The sequence below is a fragment of the Myotis myotis genome, unplaced genomic scaffold (genome assembly GCF_014108235.1).
Source record: "Myotis myotis isolate mMyoMyo1 unplaced genomic scaffold, mMyoMyo1.p scaffold_m19_p_30, whole genome shotgun sequence".
Classification (NCBI taxonomy): domain Eukaryota; kingdom Metazoa; phylum Chordata; class Mammalia; order Chiroptera; family Vespertilionidae; genus Myotis; species Myotis myotis.
Genome location: NW_023416336.1, coordinates 3,046,452 through 3,062,005, shown reverse-complemented (window position 1 = coordinate 3,062,005; position 15,554 = coordinate 3,046,452). Strand labels below are relative to the sequence as shown.

Below are 15,554 nucleotides of genomic sequence, written 5' to 3'. Positions count from 1 at the left end.
CGGCTCTTGGTCTGAAAACAAGTTTCCTTTTTACAATCTATTTAGTACCAGGAATTTCGCATTTTTGTGCTTTTTGTTGGCAATTCTGTCATTTAAAGTGGCCCCAAACATACTGCTGAAGTGCTGTGTAGTATTCATACGAAGACTGCAGCAGAAAGTGTCAGGTCCCATGGGAGGGGGAAAGAAGGGAAGTCACAATTTTGCCCTCAGGTAATTTATCATCTAGTTGGAGAACAAAGTCGAGATCTGAAAAGCTAAATAAACAGATGTATGAAAATAAAGATGCTGCCTTTAATGTCAATGTTCGTATGTAAAAAAAAAATTATTTGGATCATCTGCTTGCATACGCTCTCCTTGCATAACTATTCTTTGAAAGCTGGAGGCAGGAACATGCCTGCTTCCTGCTGGAGGGTGGGTAACAGCCTTTGCAAAGTGGAAGGAACCTGATGATCTAAACAAGCCCAATTTGTGGGAAGCAGAAAGGAACACATTAACCATTCCGAGTCCTCAAATGCTGCTCCCTTATCTTTATGCTGTATCCTGGGAAAATGCTAAGGATGGAGGTGCAAGGACTCTAGAACTCCCACTGATTTCCAGTACTGAGAAGGATAAAGTAGCTGGTATTGAACTTAACCCTCAAACCAGAAACAGCTCTAAAATCTGGACAAATACACAACACGGCTGTTTGACGTCACTGAACATCAACCAAGCAGGACTGCGGTCTTCTGCGTGACTGCTGGGCTCTCACACTGTCTACTGTGCCCTGTGACCAGTGTCCACTGACTATCCTGCTACGGCCACCTGTTTATAGCTGTACTGTTGTGTCTGTATCCTGAGTGAAACATTAAAACTGGTGGCCTCACATCTGAAAGGAAGGGAAGCGGCATACTCAGTTCTACTTTCTCTACTTATGGACACGGCGAGTTCCTGCAGTTGGCGGGTCAGGTTGTCCAAGAGACTGAGCTCCTCCTCCTTTTTCTGATGATAGTTTCCAACAGGTGCGGGTTCATCGGCCTGGAGAGAACATGAGTCCATTTCACTGAAAAATGTATTTGTTTTCTATTGTATTTACTTTAAAAGAAAAGACAACTCCTATATGTGCTAGAAGACAAAGTAAATAGCAGTATGAGACTAGGCCTCCGTTAGGCAAATAAGATGAAAAGAAATGTAGATGGTTAGAATGTAAACCAAACAAAAAATTAAATTACTTGCTTCTTCTTGTGTTCCCTTCTAGGTCCTGCAGATGCTCTGCAGTGGGAAGGGCTACCTCCCAGGCAGATGGCTCTGTCATAAAGGCGGGCCCCTCCCAAGCGCCCCCTCCCAGGCAGTGAGCCAGGAAAGCTGCTCCACCTCTGGAACCTGTTTCCACATCTGGGAAACGCATCCGCAGGTTCCCAAATGGAGAGTCAGTCTGCATGGAAACATCTGTGAGACAGATGTTCTGGGATATGAGTGTCTGTAATACTTACTTTGCTTAATTTTTGAAGAGCATTTTTATTTTCATCGATTGCCTGTTTTAATTGGATACACCTAAATTTTTAAAAAGAGAGAAAAATATATTGATTTTTCTATTGTCAAAACCAAAAAGTTAGTCTATAAAGTCATGCATAAGACTTTAAGCAGGCAAGGCAGTTAGTGATTATATGGCTTATGTTTAAAAATACACATGTAGCCCGCTATTGTGGCTCAGTGGTTGAACGTTGATCCATCAACCAGGAGATCCCGTTTCAGGCTCAATCCCCGGGGGGAGCAGAGAGGGAGGCAAAAGGAGGCAGCCAATTGATGATTCTCTCTCATCATTGATGTTTCTATCTCTCCCTCTCCCTTCCTCTCTCTGAAATCATTAATAACATTTTTAAACTGTAGAAAACCTTATGTGAATAAGCAAATATATCATAAATATTTTAAATAAATAAAAATACACATGTAAATAAAATGCACATGTAAATGCTTTTCCACCCATTAGCCTGGCATCCTCACAGCCCAGCTCTGAGGCGCACAGATGTGATAACCAAAGCTCAGAAAGCTAAGTGGCCCCGGGCTTCAGGGTCCTGCCTCTAAAATAAGGACAGCACCGGACTTGAAAATGCTCCTCCACCCACACTAAAGCCCACAAGCCTAGGACCCAGCCAAGAGGACCCTGAGAATGAGGATACGGCTAACAGGTGGTGTGCCCCAAGGGGGAAGCTAACAGTTCACAGGCACCGCCTCATTCGACCCTCAGAGCCACCCTCCCTCCAGATGGAGAAAGTGAGGTTCTAAAAGGTGAGCACAGTCCGTCAATGGGAGAGTAACTACATGGAGGCAGAGCCGAGGACCCCACAGCGGTCTCTTCCCATCACAGTGCTCGTCCCCTTGACCTCGGCCTGTCCATTCACCTAGGGTTTAGTTATTCCACAGACAGCTCATAGCATTTAGCTTAAGTCTTAGACATCCAAGTGAGAACTATAAATACAACCAAAAGTGGCTACAGCTGGGCTTGCTATATATATTGGGGTGTTATTTGCATTATCGTGTATTATATAAATTAAATCATGTCCATAACATCTAAGCTATGAAGAGGGAAATCAGTCTTAGGGCAAGCCAAGGTCTTTCTATTATGCAAGGAAAGAGTAAAGACGCTGATTAAGCTCAGATTTAGTTAAGGCCCTTGTATAAGTCTTTGACTATTAAATAAGCCTGTTTATGTACAGAAAGCCTGACAGTTAGCTCCCCTTTCTCTTACCTCCCCGCTCCCTGCTCTCCCTCCTTACCAGGGCACTCTTCTCTAAAAAAAAAAATAATGAATGACCTGGGGAGACTTCTAGGTGCTAAAGAACTTCCCTGTACACCAGGGTACAGGCCACCTACTCTACCACTGCGGGCTCCTCAGGTTAAAGGCTCACTCCCAGCCCCTGCAAATCCCTGCCCACACACAGAGAACTCCATTCTCATAAGGGAGTACCAGTAGGAAGGAAACTGGCTACACAACAGTAGAAAATTCTATAAGGCTCTCTAGACTAATCAGCCTAGTCCCTCATCTATAACAATAAAAGCTTAATATACTAATTAGCCCGGATGTCCTTCTGGACACCTTCTGGATGAAGCCGGGGCTGCAAGAAAAGCCCAGGTCCCGGGTGCCTGCCAGCAGCCGGAGGGAAGCCCAGGTCCCGGGTGCCTGCCAGCAGCCGGAGGGAAGCCCAGGTCCCGGGTGCCTGCCGGCAGCCGGAGGGAAGCCCAGGTCCCGGGTGCCTGCCAGCAGCCGGAGGGAAGCCCAGGTCCCGGGTGCCTGCCAGCAGCCGGAGGGAAGCCCAGGTCCCGGGTGCCTGCCGGCAGCCGGAGGGAAGCCCAGGTCCCGGGTGCCTGCCGGCAGCCGGAGGGAAGCCCAGGTCCCGGGTGCCTGCCGGCAGCCGGAGGGAAGCCCAGGTCCCGGGTGCCTGCCGGCAGCCGGAGGGAAGCCCAGGTCCCGGGTGCCTGCCAGCAGCCGGAGGGAAGCCCAGGTCCCGGGTGCCTGCCGGCAGCCGGAGGGAAGCCCAGGTCCCGGGTGCCTGCCGGCAGCCGGAGGGAAGCCCAGGTCCCGGGTGCCTGCCGGCAGCCGGAGGGAAGCCCAGGTCCCGGGTGCCAGAGGGAAGCCAGTGCCGGCAGCCGGGGAAAGGAAGGCCTATTCTTGCATCAATTTCATGCATCAGGCCTCTAGTTCTTAAATAAAAATGGATAACCCAAAGACCACCAGATGTAATAAAGAAAACCGGCAACATGGAAGATAAAATTTAAGACTCACCGACATTAAATAAAGACAACTCAGAGAACAGAAGAAAACTTTTAAAAAATCTCCTAATCATGAAAGTAGTAAGGAGATCATCTGAAAACAGGAGCATGATGTTATGAAAAAGAGCAAGAAAAAACACTTCTAAGTTGCCAATGTGTCTGTTAAAAATCAAACATTCCATAGGAAGTTAAAGAAAAATCAAGAGCATCTCCCAGGCAAAAACAAAAAGACACAGAAACAAAAACTATATATTAATGGGGAGACAAGAGACCAAAAAAATAGTCCAGGAGGCTCCCTGACTCAAAGCTGTTTCAGGAAGAAAAAGACACACAAAAGTAAAAAACTCATCTACACTAATAAAAGAGACTGCGAGAGGGCACAGGCTGGGCTGAGGGACCCCCCCCCCCCCCAGTGCACAGATTTTTGTACACCGGGCCTCTAGTCTTTTAATAAAAGAAAATCCCCTAGAGCTCATGAGAGACATGAGCAAATTAACCATCACTCTGTCACTCCGCTACACCCACAAGCCACGCCCACCAGCCAATCAGGAGCGAGTATGCAAATTAACCCAACTAACATGGCGGCAGCCATGGAGCTGGAGAGAGCAGGAGGCTTGGGTTGCCCCAGCGATGGCGGAAGCCAAGCTTCCCTCCTGCCCTGGCCGGCCCTCGGCTCTGCTCAAGGCTACAAAGTTTCAATTATAGAAGATAAATAAATCCCAGATACCTGCTTCCAGCCCGCCCGCTGAAAAAAAAGTAAAAGAAAAAAAGGAGAGAGAGGCTGGGAGCTTGAGTCACCAGGGGGCATGGCCAGCCTGAAAATGGCCATCAGCCCCTCACCCAGGCTGGCCAGGCACCCCAGCGGGACCCTCCCCGCCCTGAAGGGCGTGTGGCTAGCCTGAAAACGGCCCTCAGCCCCTCACCAGGCTGACCAGGCACCCCAGCGGGACCTGATCCGGGACACCCTTCAGAGAAAGCCAGCTGGCCCCAACCCGTGCACCAGGCCTCTATCCTATATAATAAAAGGGTAATATGCAAATTGACCCTAACAGCAGAATGACTGGGAATGACTGGTCGCTATGACACACACTGACCACCAGAGGGCAGATGCTCAATGCAGGAGCTGCCCCCTGGTGGTCAGTGCACTCCCACAGGGGGAGCTCTGCTCAGCCACAAGCCAGGCTGATGGCTGCCAGCACAGCAGTGGTGGCAGGAGCCTCTCCCGCCTCCTCAGCAGCGCTAAGGATGTCCAACTGCAGCTTAGGCCTGCTCCCTGCTGGCAAGTGGACATCCCCCAAGGGCTCCCAGGCTGCCAGAGGGATGTCTGACTCCCCCCCAGGGAGCAGGCCTAACCCAGCAGGTGGACATCCCCCAAGGGGTCCCAGACTGCGAGAGGGCACAGGCTGGGCTGAGGGACCCCCCCGAGTGCACAAATTTTTGTACACCGGGCCTCTAGTCTTTTAATAAAAGAAAATCCCCTAGAGCTCATGAGAGACATGAGTTGTCAAACTGAAAAGATGCACTGGGCCCTGGCCAGGTGGCTCAGTAAGTTTGAGCATTGTCCCATGCACCAAAAGGCTGCCAGTTCACTTCCTGGTCAGGGCACATAACTAGGTTGGGGGTTCGATCCCTGGTTAGGGCACATATGGGAGGCAACCAATTGATGTTTCTCTCTCTTTCTCTCAAATCAGTTTTTAAAAAACATATTGTCATGTGAGGATTTAAAAAAAAGTAAGGGGGACTTCCACCTTCCTCCTCCTGGCGGGCATTTTGACCTCTTCAGTTCAAGGACTCACAGGCTTCAGCCCACTGGTCCTGAGTAGGAGGAGGCCTAGGAGGCAGCGTCCTTGCTGTGCGGGGTGTGTCTGAGGCTTGTTGAGCACCAACAGGCTGGGAGTGGGGCCTCCGTGCCTCCAGGACTCCTCTCTGCCCACAGCGTCCCTGCAGCCTGACCCCATTTAACCCCCCAGCCTTGGGGACCGGCGCCTCTCAGGTCCCGCCGCCCAGGAAGCCGCATCCAGAACAACATCGGAGCTCCTGGTTCTCCAGCCTTCAGACTCTGGGACTTACACTAGCAGCCCTGGTTCTCAGGCCTTCACATTGGACTGAATTATACAACCGCTTTCCTGGTTCTCTAAGCTTGCAGACGGCAGATCATGGGACTTCTCGGCCTCCATACCATGTGATTCTCAACCTGAACTGCGCGTTAAAATCACTTGGAGAGTTTTTAACAAAAACCTGGCTGCAACCCAGGTCAACTCAACCAGACTCTGCGGTAAGACCCAGGCATCGGCGGTAAGCAGCCAGAATAAAAATAAATGAAGAATTCAAAAATAATAAAAATGAAGCTTCTTCTAAGAAAATAGAAGAGCTAATAAAAATAGGTTCTGATGTGGAATTGTTGCTCAGAACATCTGTTGTACAAGGTATTCACACAGACCACAATACACTGAAATTGGTTCCTAGGAAAGACCTTCTTTTAGAAAATGTGCCATATTGTGATACACCAACTCAGAAGCACTGAATTTCTAGGATAAAATCAAGTCTTTATAATTTTTAATTTCAAAATATATAACTGCAACATAAGTCCTAGAAATGCAGATATTTTTCTCTGAACTGGCATGTTGAAAATTAGCCACTTAAAGTCAACAGCTCCCGCAACCTCAACCTCCAGCTCAAGTGGAAGAGCCCCCCGGAGAATGAGGCCCCGCCAGTGCCCTTCCTGCACGCCCAGCGGTACGTGAGTGGCTCCGGGCTGCAGAGCGGGGAGCGGAGCACGCTGCTGTACAACACCCACCCGGACCGGGCCTTCCCCGTGCTGCTCCTGGACATCGTGCCCTGGTACCTGCGGCTGTGTGTGCACACCGTTACCATCACCTCCAAGGGCAAGGAGAACCAGCCAAGTTACATCCACTACCAGCCTGCCCAGGACCGGCTGCAGCCCCACCTCCTGGAGATGCTCATTCAGCTGCCGGCCAGCTCGGTCACCAAGGTCTCCATCCAGTTTGAGCGGGCGCTGCTCAAGTGGACGGAGTACACCCCGGACCCCAACCACGGCTTCTACGTCAGCCCGTCTGTCCTCAGTGCCCTCGTGCCCAGCGTGGTGGCGGCCAAGCCCGTGGACTGGGAAGAGAGTCCCCTCTTCAGCAGCCTGTTCCCAGTCTCCGACAGTTCCAGCTCCTTCCTGCGGCTCTACACGGAGCCGCTCCTGGTGAGCCTGCCAACGCCGGACTTCAGCATGCCCGACAACGTCATCTGCCTCACGTGCGCGGTGGTGGCCGTGTGCTACGGCTCCTTCTACAGCCTCCTCACCCGGACCTTCCACACCGAGGAGCCCAGAACGGGCGGCCTGGCCAAGAGGCTGGCTAACCTTATCCGGCGTGCCCGCGGCGTCCCCCGCTCTGAGACCCTGAGACCTGACCCTCATGGCCCGGCTGCTCTTTCTCTCTGGGGAGGGGTGCTGTGACCCCAAGGACTGTTTCTGGTACTTGCTCTCTCCAAAGTGCCCCTGGGCTAGGCCAGAGCTTAGAGCTGCACTGTGTAGTACAGTAGCAACCAGCCAACGTGGCATTTGAATTTAAGTTAATTTAAATTAAAATTTCACTCCCCCCACTGTGCTAGCCACATTTCAGGTGCTCAGTAACCAGAGTGGTTAAGTGGCTACTGTACTGGGCAAACATTTCCATCAGCGCAGAAAGTTCTCTTGGGCAGCACTGGCCTTGATCCCGGCTGTGCTACCACGGTGGTGTGGTAGATGGGATTTACTGGTTGTGAAATAAAAAATGACTGTTTCCTTGAAAAGAAAAAAAGTATAGTTTTATAATTAAATTTCCCATTAAAAAGACATTGCTGAAAACTTCAGGCCATAGCTAAGTATTTCTAAAGAACATTAGATAAGAAGATATTTCATTTTCATTGAAAAAAAAAAAAACTTTACCAAATGATACAAATGCTTAGGGAAATATACTTATTTTTCTTTGACCTTGATGAGTATTTTGCTCTTATTATAACTATTTGAGAATGCAGTGTTTTGACAAGTTGATGGGTTTTCCTCCCATGTGAAATGAAACCATTAGATTAAATTATTACGTTAAATTGATGTTGAGTCCCAAACATATTGCATTGGTCAGAATATCACAGTGTGTGGCCCTAGCCAGGTAGTTCAGTTGTTTAGAGCATTGTGTTGATACTCCAAGGCTGCAGGTTTGACGCCTGGACAAGGCACATACAATAATCAGCCAGTGAATGCAAATATACGTGGAATAACAAATTGATGTTTCTCTCTATCTCTCTCCTTTGCTTTCTCTCTGTAAAATCAATAAAAAGTATTTTAAAAATCACAGTGTGTGCCAACTCTCACAGAAAGTGGCCTTTGTTTCCAGAAGCACTGTAATGGTTTCTGTCCCTAACAAGTAATCGTTCCTTTTTACAGATAGAGAATATCTCTGTGTTCCTAAAAAGACACTTTTTAATCAGTCTTCTGAAAATAGATGATAAAATATCAAAATCACCTAGTATCACTGTGGAATAAAAAAATCCTAACTTTTTAAATAAATAGTGGCCCTTAGTCAAACTATAGCCTTCGCAGAATTAGCTGTCCTTAGACCACAGCTAGGCTTTATTGTAAAAATGTAACATATGACTGCATCGTCTTCATTTTTAATCAATAAAACTTAAATGGCTTTTCTACATTTCTCATCCCTGAAGAGATTGGCAGTATTATAAAATAGTTTAGCATTCTACCATTTGATGGTGGTAACTATAAAATTGTATTTAATATTATTTTTGTTTCTCTTTCATGGGTATCTTTACCATTTTGTTTTACTCAGTGAACAGTGTGTTTTCTCCCATTCACTGATTGATTCTCCCATTCAATGATAACACAGAATTTTACAAGATTCTCAATGCTTTGTTGGCAAAACATATTGATATATCCATACTGGATATAAAATTTCATACTTAATCTCTGGCCAGTGTGGTTCAGTTGGATGAATGTCATCCTGTGCACCAGATGGTTGCTGGTTCGATTCCCAGTCAAGGGCATATGCCCAGGTTGCAGGCTCAATTCCCGGTAGGGGTGTGTAGGAGGCAGCTGATGGATGTTGTGTTCTCATAGTGATGTTTCTCTCTCTCTCTCTCTTTCTCTCTTCTTCTCTCCCTCTCTTTCCTCTTCCTTCTTCCCCTTCCTCTCCCTCTGAAAATCATTAAACAACAACAACAAAAATTCATACTTAAAAATAATTTTAGGAGATCAGAACATTATCAAAATTATTTAGATGTAGAACACTTAAACCAGAGACTACCCTTAATGCTTCCTAATACTTTTTAGGAAATTAGTAGTCTGTGGAATGGATTATACATGTCAAAAGGTTTGCTACTTCCCATGTGTATTATTGTATATATGGAAATTATACCTATATAAAAATTAAATATACTTGTGTTCTGGATACTAATCCTGTGTTGGTTATCTGTGATGTGAATGTCTTCTTCCAATATGTGACTCATCTTTTAACTCTGTTTATGATAAACCTGAAGCATAGGAGTTTATTTTAGTGTATCCATTTTTTAAAATACTTTCCTTTATTAATTTTGCTTTTGTATCTTTTTAAGAAATTCTTCTCTACTCCAGAGTCATAAACATGTTGTAATACAAAAATTAAAAATAAATAAAATAAATAAATAAATAAATAAAATTTAAAAAAGTAAGACACAATGAATGTTGAGCAAGATAAAAACCACAAAGATATCATGATAAAATTTCAAAACACCCAAGCTGAAGAGAGAAGCCCAACAGGTCAGTTAGAAAGGAATGGTCATCAAACTTAGCATCACTGGGTGTGAAGAAACCTGACAATGTCTTCAAATGTTTAAGTAGAAATTATTTTTACTTTATCTCCCTCCAGCCAATTATTAATCAAACATACAGGCTAAAATACACTTTCAGACATGCAAATCTCAATGTGAATCTTTAAAATGACTGTGAGGAGGTCTTTTTATACACAGAGAAGACTATTTTATGGTTATTTGGGTTTAAAAATAATTAGTTTATTAAAATAACATTTTTAAAAAAATATATTTTATTGACTTTTTACAGAGAGGAAAGGAGAGGGATAGAGAGTTAGAAACATCGATGAGAGAGAAACATCGATCAGCCGCCTCCTGCACACCCCCTAACGGGGATGTGCCTGCAACCAAGGTACATGCCCTCGACCGGAATCGAACCTGGGACCTTTCAGTTCGCAGGCTGATGCTCTATCCACCGAGCCAAACAGGCTAGGGCTATTAAAATAAAATTTTAAAACCCAGTTTTTCCTGGAGCTTCAAATTCAGCCTATAAATCTTATTCTATTTTTAAGCCTAGTAAAGCAAGTACAATCACCTTCACTTTTTCTTTCACTATTGTTTAAAACTTGACCTAAATTCCTTAATCAATCAATCCTACTAATAAATGTAGTTAATTAAATCCCCTTAGACACTTTAAAATTCATATAAACTTAATTTTGCTTTTAAGCACTTTGCCTGACTTCAGTAAGTTTTTCCAATGATTCTAGTAAATCATTTAAACTAGTAGAATGAATCTCTAATGTTCTTCTGAATGTTATAAACTCTTTAAATACCCCAAACACACAGATTATCCTAATGATGTCCTAAACAATACAAAAGTATTAATAATCTAATTCAATTTAGTTCATTATGACTATATAATTTTAAACTCTATTTTATTTTAAACTTTTCCAGGGATTAAAAAAAACATGTCAAAACAAAACAGAAACACTTATCCACCAAGAGAACCGTTTTCCCACCTTAAGGAAGCTGGAACTGTTAGTAGAGATGTCTGACCAGGTCACAGGACCTGGGCCTACACAGGCCAAGGACCTCCCACAATCCTGCCTCAGCCACCACGTTCACTCAGCAGTTTCTTTAGTTGCTGTCACAACAGCAAGCCCACCACCTTCAGGTTTAGGGTGGTTTCTCCTAGATCCAAGTGAGGCCACCATGTAATTCCTCCACTGGATTCAAATGGGCCAAAGCCCGCACCTCCATGGCAACTTCAGCAATGCTCTTCCTCTTGCTTCACTGAACCCTGCGTTTCTCAGCAAACTTAAGGTATTTTTATTGCCCCTTCACTCTAATGTCTCAGAGCAAAGTAATGTTAGAGAAGTTAACGAACCACTGTGAACCTCAATTTTCTCCCGGTGTATTGTGAGAATTAATCAGGAATAGTTTTCAGGGTGTAGACCACACTGCTTGGTACATGCAGAATACAAAATAAATTAAGTTATCTCTTTTTAAGATTTGTAATTCTCAATTTAATCTTATCATTCCAATATTTAGACCTGATAGATCTAGATAATTGCAAGAAATCTTTTTAAATACATTTTGAAAAATTTCATTGGTACCTCAATATTTCTCATTATCAGTTTTTTTAATTTTACTAATAAAAACAGAAAGAAATAATGCCGTAAACAGTTTCAATTCTGTAAACACAGCTCATTGCAATGCAAGTACAGTTCTTGGAAAGCTTATAACATTGAGTATGCTTTACCTTTGGTAAATATCTCGCCTTTTACTGGTTTCTAGAGTTCCTTTCAATTGACTCTCAGAAAGCAAACTATCAACCTATAACAAAAAGAAATTTTAAAATATCATATTCTTAAATACCATGTAACCTTAGGAAATAAAAGTTTAATCTTTTCAACAATATTTTAGGATGAACACACACAACAAAGTGGAAAGCACTGTACAGTGAACTCCCACCAGCTGGATTCCACCACTGACATTTTACTGTACTTATTCTTATTTGACCCATCTATTCACCAGTCTCATTTATGAATTTCGAAGTAAACTGTAATCACCAATACATTTCTCCTTAAATAATGCACCATGGTATCACTAACTAGAGTTCAATAATTGGTGTAAAATGTACATACAATGAAATGCACAAACCTTATACATTTGTATACACCTGTGTAACCCAAACCCCATCAACGTACAGAAAAGCACCTTCGCCCCAGGACGTGCCCAGGAAGTATGTGCTCTTTTGTGTAATCCTTTTACACAGCGTGTTTCTGGGATGCTGCCATGTTGTTTGTGGTGTGTATCATTAGTTTGTTCCTTCTTATTGCTGAGTAGTATGCACTGTCTGGATATATCACATGTTTGTTTATCCTCATTCTTATAGCTTACACCGTGACTTAGTATTTTCCAAACACATGTAACTTTGCCAAAGTACCCACAAAAGAGCCAAATACTTCTGTTGGGTTCTTTTCTATAAATGATGCGAAGACAAAGTGGGTGGAGAAAGAGAGAAGTTCACTAGCTTCTTCTCTACTCGTGCTATTTTGCATCTTGTCTGAGGCATGAATGAGCTGCGCTCTTGTTCCCTGGACACCACATCTGTTCCATTTTTTGCTTTAGGTGTCCTCTATAGAGACAGGGAAGAGGAGCTCACACTATCCAAGAACCTTTCCCATTCAGGATACCAAAGGCTTCTGAGCTAATTCTTCTCCAGGTTGGACAATCCTTGTTAATAGTTTGTTTTGTTTTAATAACAATTTTTGTTATTCTCCCAATCGCACTAAATTATAATTAGATACAGAATCATATTACATATCTAGACAAAGCTTAGCTTAAGTTCATGCCTCAAGTTTTATTTTAATTTCTACCAGAAGAGTATTTTGTGTTTGTTGTACCACTACAATTCCAATAGGGTCACTTAAGAAATATTTATCCACCCCAGCTGGTTTGGCTCAGTGGAAAGAGCATCAGCCTGAGGACTGAAAGGTCCCGGGTCCGATTCCAATCAAGGGCACTTGCCCAGGTAGTGGGCTCGATCCCCAGTAGGGGGCCTGCAGGAGGCAGCTGATCAATGATTCTCTCTAATCATTGATGTTTCTCTCTCTACCTCTCCCTTCCTCTCTGAAATCAATAAAATATATATATATATATATTTATTTTTTTTTTTAAATGTTCAAGAGGCCCCGCTGGTGTGGCTCAGTGACTGAGTGTGGAGCTATGAACCAGGTTATCATGATTGGATTCCAGGTCAGGATTACCAGCTTGATCCTCCGTGCAAGAGGCAGCCAATCAATGACTCTTTCTCATTATTGATGTTTCTATCTCTCCTTCTCCATTCCTCTATGAAATAAATAAACAAATATTTTTAAAAAATAATGTTCAAGCCCTAACCAGTTTGGCTCAGTGGATAGAGCGTCAGCCTGTGGACTCAAGGGTACCAGGTTCGATTCCGGTCAAGGGCATGTACCTTGGTTGCGGGCACATCCCCAGTAGGGAGTGTGCAGGAGGCAGCTGATCGATGTTTCTCTCTCATCGATGTTGCTAACTCTCTATCCCTCTCCCTTCCTCTCTGTAAAAAATAAATAAAATAAAAAAAAAAAATAATGTTCAAGAGCCCTGACCAGTGTGGCTGTTATTTGAACTTCCTGTGGACCAAAAGGTCGCAGGTTCAATTCCTGGTCAGGGCACATACTTAGGTTGTAGATGTGATCCTCGGTCAGGGTGCGCACTGGAGGCAACCAATCAATGATGGTTTTTTTCTTTCTTTTTTCCTTCTCTCTCTCTTTTCCCCCCACCTCACTCTCTCTCCCTTTCTGTCTAAAATCAATAAAAACACTTAAAAAATAAATAAGTGTTCGAGATATCTTTCCCTTGCAACTACTTATCTCTGAAGTTAACTTTTCTCATGTATATTAGTTACTTGTATTTCTTCTTTATTTTAAGTCTTTGCTCACTGACTAGTCCTATTTTGCTTAAGTTCACGGGAAGCAATAGCGGCTTCCATGGAGGAAGCTGGGGGGGGGGGGGGGGGGGGGGGCGGGGGGAGTAGTGGCTGGAGGGGGGAGAATGGTGCTGGGCCCAGATGCGGTTGGTTGGCCATGGTCCCTGTTAAAAGGTTAGATCGGAGGTGAGGGGGTTAAGGGAGGTGTTAGGTTCGGGGACTGAAATGTTAGGGTGAGGCCGCGCAGTGAAAGGTCAACATTTCGGGAGTCCCCGGGGTCTGGTGGGGAGGCTGAGGGTCAGACCCGGCTCCCAGGATTCGCCCGCTAGAGCCCGGGCCGCCCCACGACGCGGCCCCGTGACAGCCAGATGTACCTGCAGCTTCAGCTCGCGGCCCCGACGCCGCAGGGACTGCAGAGGGTCTCGCGGCCGCCGTGGCAGCATCTCTTCAGCTCCGCGCCGGGCGCACCGGTCGCCAGGGAAACCGCCTGAGCGGCCCCGGCAGGTGACGTCACCGGATGACGCCATCACCGCGCGTCCACCTCGCAGCCCGCAGCTGCAGGGGCTGGCGAAGACTGTAAAGGCAATGGTCGTCTATCGCATACCCCCCGCAGCTGCCCCGCAGGCCGGAGCCCTCAGCCCCCGCGCACGTGATCGTCTGCCACCGGCACCCAGAGGCGGGGGGAAGGGGCATGGGGGGGGGAAGGGGCATGGGGGGGGGAAGGGGCATGGGGGCTCCCCACGGCGTCGGAAACTGCCTGTCGCATGACCGCGGTGTTGCCACGTGGCTGCGGCGCCTCGGTGTTATGCCCCTAGTTTTCTGATGCCAGTTTTGCTGAGCCATTCCTTTTTTTTTCTTTATTGATTAAGGTATTACATATGTGTCCTTAAGCCATCCTTAAGATACCGTTCAAGTATCTTAAACCGCAAGGACAGCGTCCCTCTGCGCCCTCATGGGATACACAGTTCTGTTGCATACTCTTCTTTCAAAAGGCAGCTTTTAGTTCTTTGCTATCTGGTGTATTGCTGAAGTTTCATTTCATTCCAGTTTCAGTTTGTGAGGCTGGTGATTCTGTCTGTTCTACAGCAAGCCTGTAAGCAAATAATTATCACCCCCATTTTGTAACCATGAACATATACCTCATTTTTTAATGTACTTTAACTCATACAGGACTAATAATACTAAACTTGGTCAGAATATAGAGTTAAAAAGAATACTAATATGAATTAAGTGATAGCAAAAAAAAATATTTTAACCCACATAAAACTATATTAACTTTAGGGAAAACTATAACATTAACTTGAGCTAATATAGGTTCCTACAATAAAAATATGAAAACTTAATATCAAACCAACTGACTATAAAATAAAAATGAAAATCAAATACACTAACAACAAAACTCATAAAAATGAAGTTATATACTAACAGTTTCCTTATGAGCACCGAGTACCCAGCAGGACTCAGCTGTCCCTGTCCCATGTGAACAAGAAATGCCCTGACCCCAAATCACCCAACCACAGGAATTTGGCTGATACTGACCAATTCCAGAATGCTGACAGTAAAGATCTATATTGGGACCCTCAAGAAGGCAGCCTGCCTATCGGCAGTTTCTCTGCATGTCCACCCGCCCCCTTCCTTCCACCCTGTAAGAATTGCTGGCTTCACCAAGATGAGAAGATGGCTTTTAGGACCAGAGTCCACCATCTTCTCAGGTCACCCACACTTGAATAAACCACTTTCCTTCTCACAAATACCTGTCTCAGGAGTTTGGCTTTTGTTGAGGCAGGCAGTTGAACCTGTATTCAATTTTAATTTTATATCTGTCCTCTGAGATTGTAATAACATTTCCCCAAGTGGGACTGGATCCTATAAATCCAGTTCCCAAACTCCACTACAGTGAGTAAGAAAAATGATGTGAGCTTACTTTTCAAATGATGAATTACACTAATATAAATGTTCTTCAGTACGACACACAATTTGATTCCACAGGCCCAACTGCCATGCTATATATGTATGGTTTTTATCTTCAAGTATAATATAAAGAAAAGTGACAAGTGTCCACCTCACT

The 15,554-nt window shown here is 44.9% G+C and overlaps 3 protein-coding genes across 4 annotated transcripts in view; 2 read left to right on the top strand and 1 right to left on the bottom strand.

Moving 5' to 3' along the window:
- The window catches only part of NPHP1 (nephrocystin 1), a 101,094-nt gene extending 87,111 nt beyond the window's left edge, over nt 1–13,983 (bottom strand). For both annotated transcript variants that reach the window (XM_036302254.1, XM_036302255.1), the window contains exons 1-4: nt 13,861–13,983; nt 11,294–11,367; nt 1,470–1,530; nt 890–1,014 (exon numbers count right to left, since the gene is read on the bottom strand). In XM_036302254.1, coding sequence (XP_036158147.1) covers nt 890–1,014; nt 1,470–1,530; nt 11,294–11,367; nt 13,861–13,929 — 329 coding nt within the window. In that variant the 5' untranslated portion in view covers nt 13,930–13,983. The remainder of the gene's footprint in view (nt 1–889; nt 1,015–1,469; nt 1,531–11,293; nt 11,368–13,860) is intronic.
- Nucleotides 3,690–6,448, top strand: LYRM7 (LYR motif containing 7). The gene is given in 4 exon segments (XM_036302187.1): nt 3,690–3,714; nt 5,628–5,884; nt 5,886–5,929; nt 6,001–6,448. Coding segments are annotated over 4 exon segments (597 nt in total). The 3' UTR covers nt 6,272–6,448.
- On the top strand, nt 6,383–7,548 carry LOC118652475 (GPI transamidase component PIG-T-like; the record flags this gene model as incomplete). Its single annotated transcript, XM_036302256.1, has 1 exon — nt 6,383–7,548. A coding segment is annotated over one exon (831 nt), but the record flags the coding sequence as incomplete, so codon positions are not given.
- Nucleotides 13,984–15,554: the final 1,571 nt, after the last annotated feature.